The 14,901-nt window shown below is 32.6% G+C and overlaps 1 protein-coding gene across 1 annotated transcript; it reads right to left on the bottom strand.

Annotated features, from left to right (window-relative positions):
- Positions 1-2,869: 2,869 nt before the first annotated feature.
- LOC100792774 (squamosa promoter-binding-like protein 12) lies at positions 2,870-14,221 on the bottom strand. The gene is made up of 10 exons (XM_014767882.3): positions 12,972-14,221; positions 12,556-12,740; positions 10,176-10,828; positions 9,722-9,796; positions 9,523-9,630; positions 9,316-9,430; positions 9,054-9,195; positions 5,869-6,019; positions 4,680-5,315; positions 2,870-3,816 (listed from the first exon to the last, which is right to left on the bottom strand). Exons 1-10 carry the CDS (start codon positions 13,550-13,552, stop codon positions 3,364-3,366), a joined length of 3,099 nt encoding a protein of 1,032 aa, XP_014623368.1. The 5' UTR covers positions 13,553-14,221; the 3' UTR covers positions 2,870-3,363.
- Positions 14,222-14,901: the final 680 nt, after the last annotated feature.

Here is a 14,901-nt window from a genome sequence, read left to right as displayed (position 1 = left end):
CATTAATGTTGAATCTCTGTTAGTAATAATAACTTGGGGGATTGCATCATGTCTCATAAAAATACCTCTAAACCATTCAAGAGTCCAAGCAACATTGTTTATATGTTCGCCCTCCAAATAGGCAAATGCAGCTGAAAATGTCATCCCAGAATATGTCACACCAACAATGTCAAGTAAAGGCAGTTTATATCTGTTTTTTGTGTATGTACTATCTATGACGAATACCAAATGACAAATATTGCTTAATTTCACTGCATCTGGATGTGTCCAAAATATATCACGTACAACATCTTCATCCTTCAGTCTATGCCAATGAATATAGTTATCGTGTTCAAGTAGCTTCATTAATTATTGCATTTCACTATTACTGTCTCTTATAGAAGAATGGTATGCATATCTTGCATTGTAGGCTTGCTTCATTGTTGTACAATTGTTGGCATTGTGCTCCTTCAAAGTGAGAAGGATATTCTTTTGTTTAACCATTGACTTTGTCATATCACCAATAATAATTTTCTCATCCTCGGTTAGTCGATCAGCATATGAATATCCAGTGAATGACTTAGCCAATGCATAATTATGAGTCTCACATATTAAATTGATCATCCACCCTTCACCTCCTAAGATGGTTTCACTCACAGCTTAAAGGAACACCCATATTTTCTAGTGCTAGTCACTGTTCGTACTAAATCTTTCTTGTATGCTCTATATTTTTTACTTCTCTCACAACTAATTAAAACAAATGAGGTTATTCCTCTCTTTCCAGTTGATGTGTTTGATCTCTTTATCATAGTCACAAAACCAATATCATACGTAATAGTACGAGCCCATTGCAATGTGTCCTCATGGGTAGCAAACACCTACAAAAGGGATAATACATGTTTAGTCTTCTAAGGACATTTATTTACTTTGTTTAACCAAATACAAAATCAATACCTGAAAAGTATTGAAAACATCAAAACAATCAATATTTTCAAACATACCAGATTCATCTCCATTGTCTTCATTCATATTAATTTCTTTAGACATAGTGTTCTCATATATCCACTCGTTATTCTTAACAAAACATTAAAAAAATTCAATGACAAACTAACGGCAACTAATGAAATTCCATATGTATAGCTTATATGGATTGACATATAATAATTCAAACCTTTATATACATATAATAATAATAATAATAATAATAATAATATATCTCTTAATAAAATATATGAATTGTTATTACTTTTAATTAATTATAATTATTTATAAATAAATTTATTTATTCAAAAAAATTCAATGTCAAAATTTATTTTAAAATCTTCTACACTAGACAAAACATTTATGTAGATATATCAATAAATATTTTTAAAACATACCATGACATAATTTTATTATTTTTTTACCTCATATACTAATATATTACATTGAAATTGATAAGTATATAATAATTTATATCTAATTTTTCATATTTTATACACTTGAATAAACTATTTAATGTAATAATATTTATACAAATATATTAATAAATATAACTAAATTTATAAAAAAATACATTTAAAATATTTTTTTTAACTTATACCAAGCAAGAGGGCGAGCCCTGGTGCAGCGATAAAGTTGTGCCTTGGTGACTTGTTGGTCATGGGTTCGAATCCGGAAACAGCCTCTTTGCATATGTAAGGGCAAACCAATGAATGGTGTAATGAAAAAATAAAATAGGAATGAACAAATAAGAAAAATGAAAAAATAGTAAATTGGAAATTAATGAAAAAATGCAGGGTGTAGAAGTAATATGCCTAGTATAAATGATAATATTAAAATAGATATATGATCATATAAGGAATGATAAAATATGAAACGACTATATATGAGAAAATTGTTTGGACACCTTCAAAGTAGGTCACAAGAGATGTCAATTAAAAGACTAGATCCCATAAGAAAAAAAAAGACGTCAAAGGAAATTATCAAGAGAGATTTCATATTAAATAATACTTTTGATTTTTTTACTTATCAAATGTTGTAAGATCATGCAGCGGATCTCACCTAATGGAACAAGGCATTATTGTTTTTTGTTATTTATTCGAAAACATAGAGTAAATTCTGCACATCAGACAAAATAAGCGAATCTCTCTCATGTGGATAATCCTCCTTCCGATACAATTTACAAAAATTAAATGATAACTTTGTTAAACAATCAGCCACTGCATTGCGTTCCCCTTTACGAATGCGCTAACTCAGGTGTTGAAGCTATGTTTTAGCACCATATACTCTTTCATTAGATCAGCAAAATAGCTCCTTTAAGTTCTTGTACCATTTTTCCAAGCATTGTAAACAAAAGCAATCTGTTTCAAATAGTTGTCTACATACTCCACCACAGCCCCGAATGCCTCTACATTCTACAACCTGTGGAGAATAACATTTGCCTATAAAATAAGAGTCAGGTTTATGCTAAAAGACCAACTTGTTCCTTCTATCCTAAATAGACCACAATAAGTTAAATCAGTCTCACCACTTCGCCTCCTGTCATCTGTATCCAACTATTAATTCATACTTGAAAATAATAATTTCACCTTCAATGTGAATTGCTAATTAGAAGGCAAACCAAATTTGCCTCACTTCGCTACATGTTAGTGATGGTAGGGATGCCATTATGCCAACACAGTGAATGGAACACAATGACAGAGCAATATGCAGTGGCTTAAATTCCCTTCCAACTTGTAAGAATTTACGAGGAGCAATAAAATATAACAAAAACATACAAACCAAAAATGCACGAGACATAAATTACTTGAATGTTAGAGATTGAGATTATAATCCTTCATTATAAATAGATGAACAAGGAAGAAAAATTGTAGGAAAACCAGATAAATAACAAGGAGAAATCACAATATTCAAAATAGAAAATAAAATAGTATTACGTAAATCTCAATACATAATCCAATGGTGGAAAACAACAGGGGTACATAATGACACCAAAATTCAATATTAAGTCCCCTGCAAGTTACATAATTCTCTTGTTACTAGTCAACTACATCTAGTTGCTTATATAATTTTCATAATAACATCAATAAATTAAGATAAGTTCAAAGTATAGTCACCTGTAGTAAATGTTATATAATCATTGATTGATACAAAGTACCCTCCTAAATGCCGGCAAGCTTACCCTATTATCTTTGCATATACATGAACTAATAACACCATCTACCTAATATTTGCTAGATAGAACAGTGAGCATTTTGTGCCGAACATCTGAAGTGAAGGTAAACCTTCCCTACATATTTTGATGACAGCTACTATCACAGATGTATATACTTAGAACTAAAGACTTTCAAACCCAAAAAACAAAAGTGCAGGCCTACTGCAAAGAATACCTGATATACAACATTAGATTGACCCATACTCCAATGATTCCCAGCTGAAGGGCTGGAATACATAATAAACTTTGGGTGAGCTTTTGAAGAGCAAAGCTACACAGACACACACAGCTGCAATGGCCACCATTGACAGCATTGCTGGCCTGAAAACCAGTGCCCTTCTCATGCCACCATACACCAGCTTTTGCTGGCATAGCCCACAATGACGCATTGCGGTTGTTTCAATTTTCTCAGTCTGCAAACTTAAAACTTTTGATGATCTGTGCCCATCTGATTGCTTCTGCTTTGTGTTACTATCTACAAGGTTGCCTGGGATATCAAGCACGTGTTGTTGGTTTTTGCATGTGTTGCTTGTTTTCCTCTGGACAAGTTGAATGTAAGAATAGTAGCCCCGCAGGGATGCATAGTCATAGGGGGTCAAACCTGTAGCGTCCTGAGCACTTTTCCATGCCTCACTTCCCACCTGAACATGACAAACATAGGAGTAAAATATTTTATACTAAACCCTGCCACATGTAATTTAATTAATAGACAATTAACTGAATCCTGAACAAGAGCTTGCTCAAGAAGGTGAAAAGTGGGGAACAGGGAGTGTGCTTTTAAGTATTAAAAGAATAACGGGAATGTTTATTTCCCATATTTGACCTTTTCTTTTTAAATCAAGCAACATTATTGTTTCTTGAGAATTTTTTAGCTATCTTTAATCTTTCTCAAAAATTGTTCCCACGGAAGAAGTGTGAATCTAACAGTTGAAAAAAAAAATTACTGCAATAAAAATACTACGTTACTCTTATGACCAATCAAATAGATTTTAGTCATTTTTAAGAATCATGATTCTTAGAATTTATGATTTTCAGATATAAAAAATCTTTCCTTATACCAAACATCCCTCTAAGGGGTGTTTGGAAGAGCTTGGAGCATATTTGAGCTTACCTTATCCTAAGCACCAAATAGGCGTTTAGAAGCTTATAAAAGTGGTTTTATGACCCTTCTCAATTCTTTTTTAACTCATTTCAATAAATTTCACGGTGAAACTTATCAAAAGAAGCACTTAATAAATAAGCGATTAATCTTATGTTTACCTAATGTTCCGTAAATGATAATATAATTTTGGATTTCAAAACATAAGTAGAGGCAAGCAAAAATTGCATGCGAAGGGATTTTGCTCCCTTCCCCTCTTGAAAATTGAACTAAACAATTAAATTTTAAAAGAATCTCTCCTCTTCCCTCCCCTACATTTCCCCCCACCCCCAACCAAACTCTAGGTACAGTTAAAAAATGAACAGAATATATATGATACAAACAGAAGAGAAGGAAGTGAATTACCATTCCTGGATCATCAGTTAATGCATCCAATACATTCTCTGAGCCATGCATACTTGCTGCAACATGAAGGGGAGTCAACCTGGCAGGCCCAACAGTATCAGGTCTGAATAAGAATCTGTCAGGGGACTTGTTGATTTGCTTCTCATTACTGTCTCCACCATCTGAAGCCTTAACTGGCACAAATTTTAATAGTAGTTCAACCATAGGTCGGAAATTTCTTTTTACTGCTTTGTGTAGAAGACCCATCTCTAACAAAGCTAACTCAACAGAGGCATGATCTCCGGTATCAACAGTGCCCTCAAAGACAATGTTCAAGAGCTTTTTCATCACAGCACACCAGTCATGGTCCATAGAGAAGCCAACAAGCCACATGAATCGATTAAAATGGAAGTTATCTTGGACAGGTGCCACAGGACCTAGCCTAACTTTCACGCGACTTCTATGAAGGAGCCAACCCATTTCTTGTATGAAATACAATGCTTGAGTCTTTTCTTCCATTAGTTTAGTTTTTATTTGGATGTCATCAGCAGTCTCTGCTGCCTCAATGACATTCTCCAGCTTACAGATCTCTGAGCAAATTTCTTGCTCTGCAACTATGAATGGAAAGGAACAGCTGCTAAGACCATTGTCTTCCACCTGAGTAAAGATATCATATCATATATGCAAATATAACTTTTATCTGATTTGTGCAGAATATCTTTTATCTGATTCTAATACTTGACAAGTGTCTGCTTTATCATCAGAAATCATCTAACTACATGCTTTTTGAGGATAGATTACTTGCCTCCATTCAGCCATTTCTTAAACCTTTTCTAAATGATTTGAAAATTTATAGTTTAGCATCAGGAATAAAGCATCTCTTATACATAAGGGGAGAGGTGATGTCAAATTAGGACACACTCTCATTTATAGATTGATTTTCAACAATTCATAACAGAACCTAACACTATACAGGACCTTCAGAGTTTCTTAAAGTCACCAAATACCAGGCATCAACAGCAGTATATATCCAATCATTGAGATAAATTAATGAAGTCTCAAAAGCATTCTCCAGTTTCTTCTGAGCTTCAGCTAAGATAAAGAAGTCCATATTGAAGAAAAGAAAAATTACTTCATGAACTTTGCTGAAAGGAATGCCAGCGCAAAAAACATATTTTCAAAAATAATTATGACCATGAGTAGATACCACCTCGATAAACCCTCTTCCAGTCACATTCGGTACATGACAAGAGAATCTGAGATGCTGAAGCTCATGATGTCCATTGGCTGCGTCAACACTGTCAATCAAATCATAACAATTATCTTGTACCAGATACTTCCCTTCAAGTGCACAGAGCAACCTGAAATCAAAAGGAATGGATTAACTTGGTCCAATTGCAGTAAACAAAATCCAGAACATGGATCTTCTTCCCTTCCCAAATCTATGATGTATATAAGAGTTGTCTAGCAAGGTCTCTAATCTTTTGCCATGCGGATTTTGACAGTGCCATTTGGCAAGAACTGATATATTTTTCAATTTATCATTAACACTTAAATTTTCAAAGCCAATATCTATTATATTCATTACTTTTTATCTCTTTCTTAAAAACTTCATGTTTATCTCTTTCTTTCTTTTCACCAAATTATCCATTAAATTTAGGTTAAAATGTAATTTTAGTCCCTCTATTTTAAAATTGTGATATTTAGTCCTTTATTTTAAAAAATCAGTGATTTTGGTTCCATCATCCAATTCAATGCGTTGACTGTTAAAAGTTAACATTGACTTATAATTTTATTTTTTTAATGAACTGAAATGTATTTTAATCACAAAAAATAAAAATAAAAGAAAAGGGACGAAACAATTCTCGGACTCGTAACAAGATCTTGTTGTGTATTCCAAATCTTCGCTGAATAGGTAGTGCCAAGTTCCTTCAAAAGAAAAGGTAATGCCAAATATTCTAATCCTAAAACCATGGTTGCTGGTATCAAATCTTCTAATACCTAAAATCCATCTTCAAACGTAAACAACACGAACTAGACGAACCGGAATCCCCCTTACTCCACCAACGTCACCCACCGCCTTGTCCACCATGCGAGACCCACCACCTTGTTCTCCTTCGCTAAACACAACGTGTATAGTGCAGCCGCCGCATGCTTCTTTCACGCAATCCCCAACTTCTAGATGCTTCATCAGAAGCAAAATCGCCCCCACCCTTTTGTTCTCGTCGCAAAGAGAGAGATTCAAACTTGCGATTATCATGCTTTAACCAATCTGAGTGTTTGATGAAATCCAGGGTTTTTTTTTTACAGATGAAATCAAGGGTTTAATAATTATTTTATCAAGGTTTTTTTTTGGGTACAATGTCACTTTTGGTACAATTTTATCAAGGGTTTAATCATGGTTAATAATCTCTTTTTAATTTAAATACATTTAAGTTCATTAAAAAAAACAAAAATTATACAATCAATGTTAATTTTTAACGGACAACACATTGATTTGGATGAAGGGAGCGAAATCATTGATTTTTTAAAATACAAGACTAAATGTCTCAATCTTAAATTAAAGGATCAAAATTACGAATGGAATAAAATAGAGAAAAAAATTATATTTTAATCTTAATTTATTATATTATTTTCTTCTCTCTTAAAATATATATACACTTCAAAAAAATGTGAAAAAATATTTTCTAAAATTTATTCAGGATTACATGTTGATTGAACAATCAATCATTAATAATTATATATATTTATTTGTATAACAATGTTAAATTCATATTTAAATGATTAAAAATACATTTACCTTACATTATAACAAATATTAATCACATAACAAATATCAGTATTTCTTTTCCATTTTCATCAAATATATAAATTAGATATATTTTTTTCAATCTTTTTAGCAATAAATTCAAAAATATTATTAAATTAAATAATAAAAGAATAAAAATCATTGTATGCACGATGAATGTTATAAAATAAATCATAACATCCCTTAAATAATTGGTATAATTTCTTTTATTACAACACAATAATTATACGTTTTATTATCTTTCATCTCATTATTATAAATTTTACTGAAAAAATATCGAACAGTATTTATTTAATTAAATTTTGAATGTTAGATTAATAATATTTGTATGATTAGATAATTTTATTTTTTTAGAATTTCAAATATTTAATTAAGGCTGAATTATATTACTAGATGGAAATTATTTTTAATAAAACAGTAAAAAATATTAAAATTTAATTTAACAATATATTGATAAATATTGGATTTACTTAAATATCAATTTTTAAAAGCAATTATTTATAAGGAGTTACTTAAAAGTGCAAACATGTCAAATGAATTGTGAAATAATATCACACTTTATTCAAATAGAAAATCGTGAGAATTATATTATAAAACTTAATCAGGTGAAATTATTATAGAAATTCATTTTGATTACAACTCATGATTTTAAATATCACCAATAATTAAATACGTGAAAAGAGAAAAATGTTTGTTGGATATTTATATACAATCTGATTAATATAATACATACTTCTTTTATCCTGTTTTTTTGGAACTTAAGTTAAAGGGCATTAAATACACACTGTTAGATACTTTTAATTGCTTAAAAAATAAATATTAAATATTTATAAATATAACAAATACTTTATTTTATTTTAATAAAAAATTATACTTATTTACTCAACTTATACATGATGTACCAAATAAAATATTGTTAATAAACATTGGATATAAAGGAAGTGAAAATCACTTGAATTTTATTTATAACATTAGTTTAAAGATCATGTTATAAATTTCAAATGAAATCATGGTATATAAAATATTCATTCTAAAGTAAATAATTAATTTTTTTACAAAATTCTTTTCAATGATTAATACTCTCACACTCAACCTTTAACATTTTATATATATAAATAAATAAATTTTCTCATTATAAGTATGTTTTTATCTTATGTTTCATTATATTTATTTTACCATACAACACACAAGTGATAAACTGGTCAGGAAAAACTATACCCTGGACATTTAAGTAGTGTGTGTGTCTCTCTCTCATCCATTTTCAAAACTGTTTCAGACTTTCAGTGCCTGGAAAAGTATTGCATAACATTAACCATATGAAGTTAAATTTTGTTTGAAAATTTTATCTAATCCTATTGCCCAAGATCTAAGGCATACAAAATATCTACAACAAGCAACAAAAACATTTATATGCTTTTTTGCTTTTTCCTAATTTCTTCTTATGAATTAGTATGTCCTGCAGTATAATAACTGAGGTAAGTATAGCTCAACATATGCCTCTGCGGCTCCATCTACGCTCTTCTAGAGCAAGAACCTCATAAGTCTAAACTAAACAAATTCAAATCATCAAGCGTATAGAGATTTACCTCGAGTTAGACAGCAAAAAATTGAATCCTTTCAAAACAAATTGAGCACAAGAACTAGCAGAAACAGCAAGTGGTTTAACGCATAAAATTTGACAACTTTGCGGACTTTTGAGGCGCAATGGTGCATCTAAGACCACCTGACCTGCAGGAGAGATTTATGAAATGCAATATACTCTAAATAAGATAATAGAAGATTTTAGTGCTAATTGAAATATAATCAATTGAGAATAATGCAGACAACATGCCGAGATAGAGAGCAAACCATTATACAGAAAAGCTACAGAATGCTGCACTCTTGTATATATCCATCCTGTTCTCCAGAAACAATCATTTGACGCGGCAAGCTTTCTCAAGCTGGGTCCTAGATTGTAGCATAGCTGCATTATGAAATAGTAATAAATAAGCATATTTAGTATTGTTCCCATTGTTCCAGTAGGCAACCTATATATGATATTATATCAAATTATACCTCTTCCCAAGCAGAATTTTCTAGGCGGAGATATATAGTCAACATGATACAACCTGGCCTTATATAGCTCTCTATCTCTGTGGGACTGTGGGATAACCAGTTAAGGATCTGGTAATCAAAGAAAAACATAAATCAAACACTATACAAAAAACAGTGTAGTGAAATTGTTTATAGCAATTTCAAGGCGGCGATGAAGTACCTGTGATCGGAGAGCATGGGGGAAATCATTTGGAGCCTTGCCAAATAGTTTGAAAACAATTCGATCTGTGCGACTCTGTAAACAGAAAACAAACAATAACATGCCAATAAATACAATCTTTTGACAGGCCACCAGAAAACAAAATTACACTATACATGGTAACCTATTCCCTGTATATTTGAATTGCAAAATATAAAAGCATGACTTTCAAAAATTTACATCAGCCATCAGGTATCCAATTCCATGGATTTGCTATGGCTGAGAAATCTACATGAATATTTGGATAAGATTATAAATAAATAAACCAAGAAAATAATGAATTGTAAGGTTGTTTCCCAAATAAACATAATATACCAATCCAAGCATGCTTTATAGTCTATACATAAAAGTAATAGGAACATTACAAACTTATACAGAAATGAGGAAATGAATCCAAAATATTAAAATAATATACCTGAGCTTCTCCACTAGAACTAGATGGTGACTGGGTAGAGGTTGAATCTGAGTTTCTACTTGTCTGTGGTGGACTTGACTTGAGAGAGTCACATTGGACCAATAAAGGATGATCAAGAGACCCATTTCCTGAAGGCAGAGGAGGACGACAATTCCTCGTGTTCTCAACATAATCCTGTACATCATCATATACATTATTCAGGTCAATATTACTTAACCCAATTCTTCCAACTGTAGTCTGTGCTGCAATTGATTGTGGTGGAAGGCTATCCATTGACAGAAGTACATTTGTGGACAGTGGAACTGAAGGAGATTTTAAACTTCCTACTTCATCATTGCCTGAAGCTATACATTCTTTAGCCATATCATTAGCAGGAGTCGTCTCACATTGTACCAAAGACTCTGGAGGGTCCCGATGGATTAGACCATCATCCATTTTGATAGAAGAATATAAAGGACGGGACGGTTCAGGACCATTTGAATTTGTGTTTGGAACATTCTGTGCAGCTCCAGATGTCCCAGCTTTTACCAAATCTTGAGATCCCTCCAATAAAGACACTATATTTCTTCCATTAATTGTACCAGTCAGACTTGCTAGGTTCCTCAGCAGATGTGATAGAACATCCTGGTTCCTCATATTATCCGAGCCATTTGCTGCAATTTTTAGAAGGTAGAATATGTTGAGTCAAATAAGTATGCAAATAATGAAATCCAACATTACAGAAGATAGACATAAAAGATTCAAAAGCATAGATAATTAGAATAAGTTCAAAAGGAAACTTTCATCTTTTCCAACAAATATTTCAGCAGAACACACACTCACTAGAAGGCTAAACCTTCCAGCTTTCTAGTTATCCAATATTTGTGTGCCCAAAACATGGAAAACAAACCAAAATAGAAATGAAATGATAATGATAGTACAGTGAATCACTATTCTGATTATCAATCCGGGCTAACTTTCATTACCCAAATGATTTTCCCATCCTTTTGGCAATTGAAATTCCGTAGTAGAGAAAAGGAGTTGCGCTTTCAATACCATCGGAAAAAAAATAGACCCATAACATCATCATAGCAACTAGCAAGTCCTTCATTTAAATAAACCCTATTAGAATCATTAAATTGTCACTACAATCAGGCCACACATTATATTCATAACTTAAGATAACACATTCCAAATCATCCCTGTTAGCATTATCAATTCAACACTGAATTACCTTTTAAGATTTTACTAATTCACCTTAAAGTCATGAATGTTGGGCACCTAAACTCACTAGTTACAATAATACTAAAATACTACTAAATGCAGAGATTCAAGTGCAGAGAGCCTATGCTTGAAAAAAAAAAAGCAAATCATATCAAACAATAAAAGATACTTTATAAACATCAAGCATTATGTTAAATTTTTCTGGTTTTTTTTACAAATAATACTATTAATTTCCAGCTAGTTGAATTAGGAAAACAATTAATGAGACAACCAACCTAAAGAATCCCGTTGGTCCTTAAAATTAAAGTGGGGCCAGTACTAAATTCCAGGATTAGAGTTCTAATTCTGAATGATAATTCCTAGAAAATATAAACAACTATCTACTGCCCTTCTCAACTCTTAACCAAAGCACGAATCTTATTTCCAAGAAACAAGAATAAATAAGATGCAATCTACATCCCACATACATATTATATAACAACTCTAGCCACCTAGGTTTAATACTTCAATAACCATCACCTCCACAGTCTCCATTGCTTGCCACCACTACTTGGTTACTTGCACCACTGCTATCCAATCTACTGTCCTTATGTCATATATCAAACAAGAAAATTAAAGCTAAACTCAGACTATAGTTTCATTTCACAATTTATTGTGCTTTTGCACAATAGCAAGGTTACTACCATGTGACTTGGTGGCCATGGGTTCCAGTGACTGAAATAACCTCTCCACTCATGAGTGTAGCATAAGGCTGCTTATATCTGACCCTCCCCCACATCCCAAAATAGTGTCCAACACACTAGGCAACTCAATTCATCGTGCAATGCCCGTCTAACTCAGAAGTTCATAATGTTAGCTATATATAGGCAACATTTCTTGAAGATAATAATTAGTTGTTGTCTTTTCCATTTTGCCCCTTCAGAAGATTTATTTATGGTACAAAAGTTTCAGCATTAAAGCATAAACCACAATTTCGAAGATATCAATTAACGCTTGTCAGCAAGGTGTCGTCCATGCAGAAACTTCCACCTTTTTCTAAAAACAATGATTATGATAATCAGGTTTTGTCTCATACAGGGGATATACAGACAAAACAACAAGCCCATAAGCAGCCTAATAAATAAATTAAGGTCATGAAGAATGCCAAGTAGATATATCTCTGAACACACAAACTCACAATGCATATTGGACAGTATCCTTAGCAGACTCATTAACAAATAGCTACTGCCCTTTTCTTCATTCAGAGAGCCTCCATTAACTACAGTTGCATCAGGATGCGTTTTCCTCCTCCTTTTATTGTGGCCAGCCAGACGCCTACGACAGCTTCTCTTCCCTTCATCAAATTCTTGAAGAACATGAAACCTGACATAATTTTAAACAAGTTGTACCAACTGCTAAAGAAAAAATGTTCAAATTAAAAATGCACGTAGAGCTGGTTTTAAACAATCAACTACAAGTAACAGGGTTGAAAACTTTACACCACACAGACCCCAGATTTGTCATCCATATATGTTACAAAATGTTAATATGATGAAAAGATCATAAATACAAAATTAGCTCCCCAAGAAACTATAATTGCATAACCTAACTAACCTGCTACACTGTTGACAGAATCTCTGCATAACATTTCCAACTAGTGCCTGGGTAGCCTTAGAATGCATATCACAAACTTTGTGGCGACGGTGGTAATCCTTCACATTGCTAAGATCAGCCCTACAATCTTCCACCTGACAAACAGCCCGGCTCGAAGTACTCGCAGTCAGCTTTGTCTTCTTCCCACTTTTTTCCTCCCCTTCCATGATAGGGTATACTTGACCCCCAAGGTTCAAATTAAGAGAACCAGCTCCATCATTCATCTCCACCCCTCCTTCATCAATAACACCTCTCCTCCTCTTCTCCAATTCTCTCTTTCCCTCACCAAGGTTAACATCATCATATGCAGAAGACAAATTGTTAGAAGCATCACCAGTTACAAGAATTTCAGGATCAGCAGGGAACAACTCACGGCTCCTGCAATCTGATGGCACTGAATTAAGTTGCCTAGCAGTGAAAAGATCCCCATCCCACTTCCAATCATTCAAATCCCACTCCAAAGTTCTCTTCCCAACACTCTTCACCTCAGGCACCACAGGTCCATACAAATACTGGTTTTTCCCCTCTAATCGAGCCTCCATGAATCAAAATTCAAAATTCAAAAAAAAAAAAAAAAACCAGAAAAAAAATTCAGCAAAATCACAACCACCCAGATTCCAACTCCACCAGACCACAACACCCAATTGGAGAAATTACAATAAAAACACAAAAGACTACAAACCCTACCTCCAAAAACACTAAATTTAACCACCCAGAAACACCAAATAACAACAACAACAAACAAGCTGAGCCCACATGGATCCAAACAACAGCTACACACCCAAAACCAGCAAAGATGCCAGAATCAACCCTCAAACCATGGAGAAGCAACCCAGAATTGCAAAATCCAGACTTGCTGCATCATTTCACATGGGTCAAGAGCTCAATGTCACGGGTTTTGAAAAGGGGTGGGAGAAATTTGCATCAAAAAGGGATGGGAAATTGAAAGGAAGAGAAGAAGAGAAGCAAAATTAGGAAGTGGAGAGAGATGGGGAGAAAGAAGAATATATAAGGTAGCCACAGAAAGCATGCGTCAAACAGAGGGAAATTAGGAAAAGGTTAGGAACGAATGTGATGAAAATGCTGTTTCTGTGCGGAGACAGTGCCTGTCTCTCTCTGTGTCTCTCTCTCTCTTAATTTGTGTGTGATACCATGGCAAAGGAATCTTAGAGGCTATAAACTCTTTTTTCTCTCTGGTAAAACTGAAATCAAGAAATTGTCAAAAAAGTATGAAACATTATATGCACACACTGACCGAGGGAGGTAACTACTGACTACGTTCATACGTTGCCATTGTTTTACTGAATAATTCAAAAAAAAAAAAATAGATGTCTTCTTATCAATATTTTTGTTTATTAAACAAATACAATAATAGATTATATATTTTTAAACAGTAAATAGTGTATGAGCATTAGGGTTCTACTTTTTTTAAGAGACATTAGGGTTCTACTTGTAATTTTGTTTTGTTGTTATTTTTTGTTTTTATTTTTTTAATTACAAAATTGTCACTTTGTTTTTTTCAGCTTCTGTTTTAAAGGATTTGTATAGGAAATTTTGTTGTCTGTTTTCTACACAAATTTTTGAAAGCAAAAACAGAATGAAAAGATAACAGTTTTATAATTAAAAGGTGAAAATAGAAAACAGAATGAATAAACGCTCTCATTCTCAGCTAATTACAAACTAACCTATATGATAAATTTTCATTTGTTTTATAATAACTATTTTAAGAATTATATAATTGATAGTTTGAAATTGGTTTGTTAATATAGAAGAATTTATAGTGCATAGAAAATATTTTTTTAAGATATTAGATATTCATATAACTCATTTTATAAAATATTAACAAGACTAAATGGATGATATAGCAAAAAGGATAAACATTGCTCTTTTT

This window comes from Glycine max, chromosome 15 (genome assembly GCF_000004515.6).
Source record: "Glycine max cultivar Williams 82 chromosome 15, Glycine_max_v4.0, whole genome shotgun sequence".
Lineage (NCBI taxonomy): Eukaryota > Viridiplantae > Streptophyta > Magnoliopsida > Fabales > Fabaceae > Glycine > Glycine max.
The sequence above is the reverse complement of the archived record's forward strand: the minus strand, read 5'-3'. Positions and strand labels throughout refer to the sequence as shown.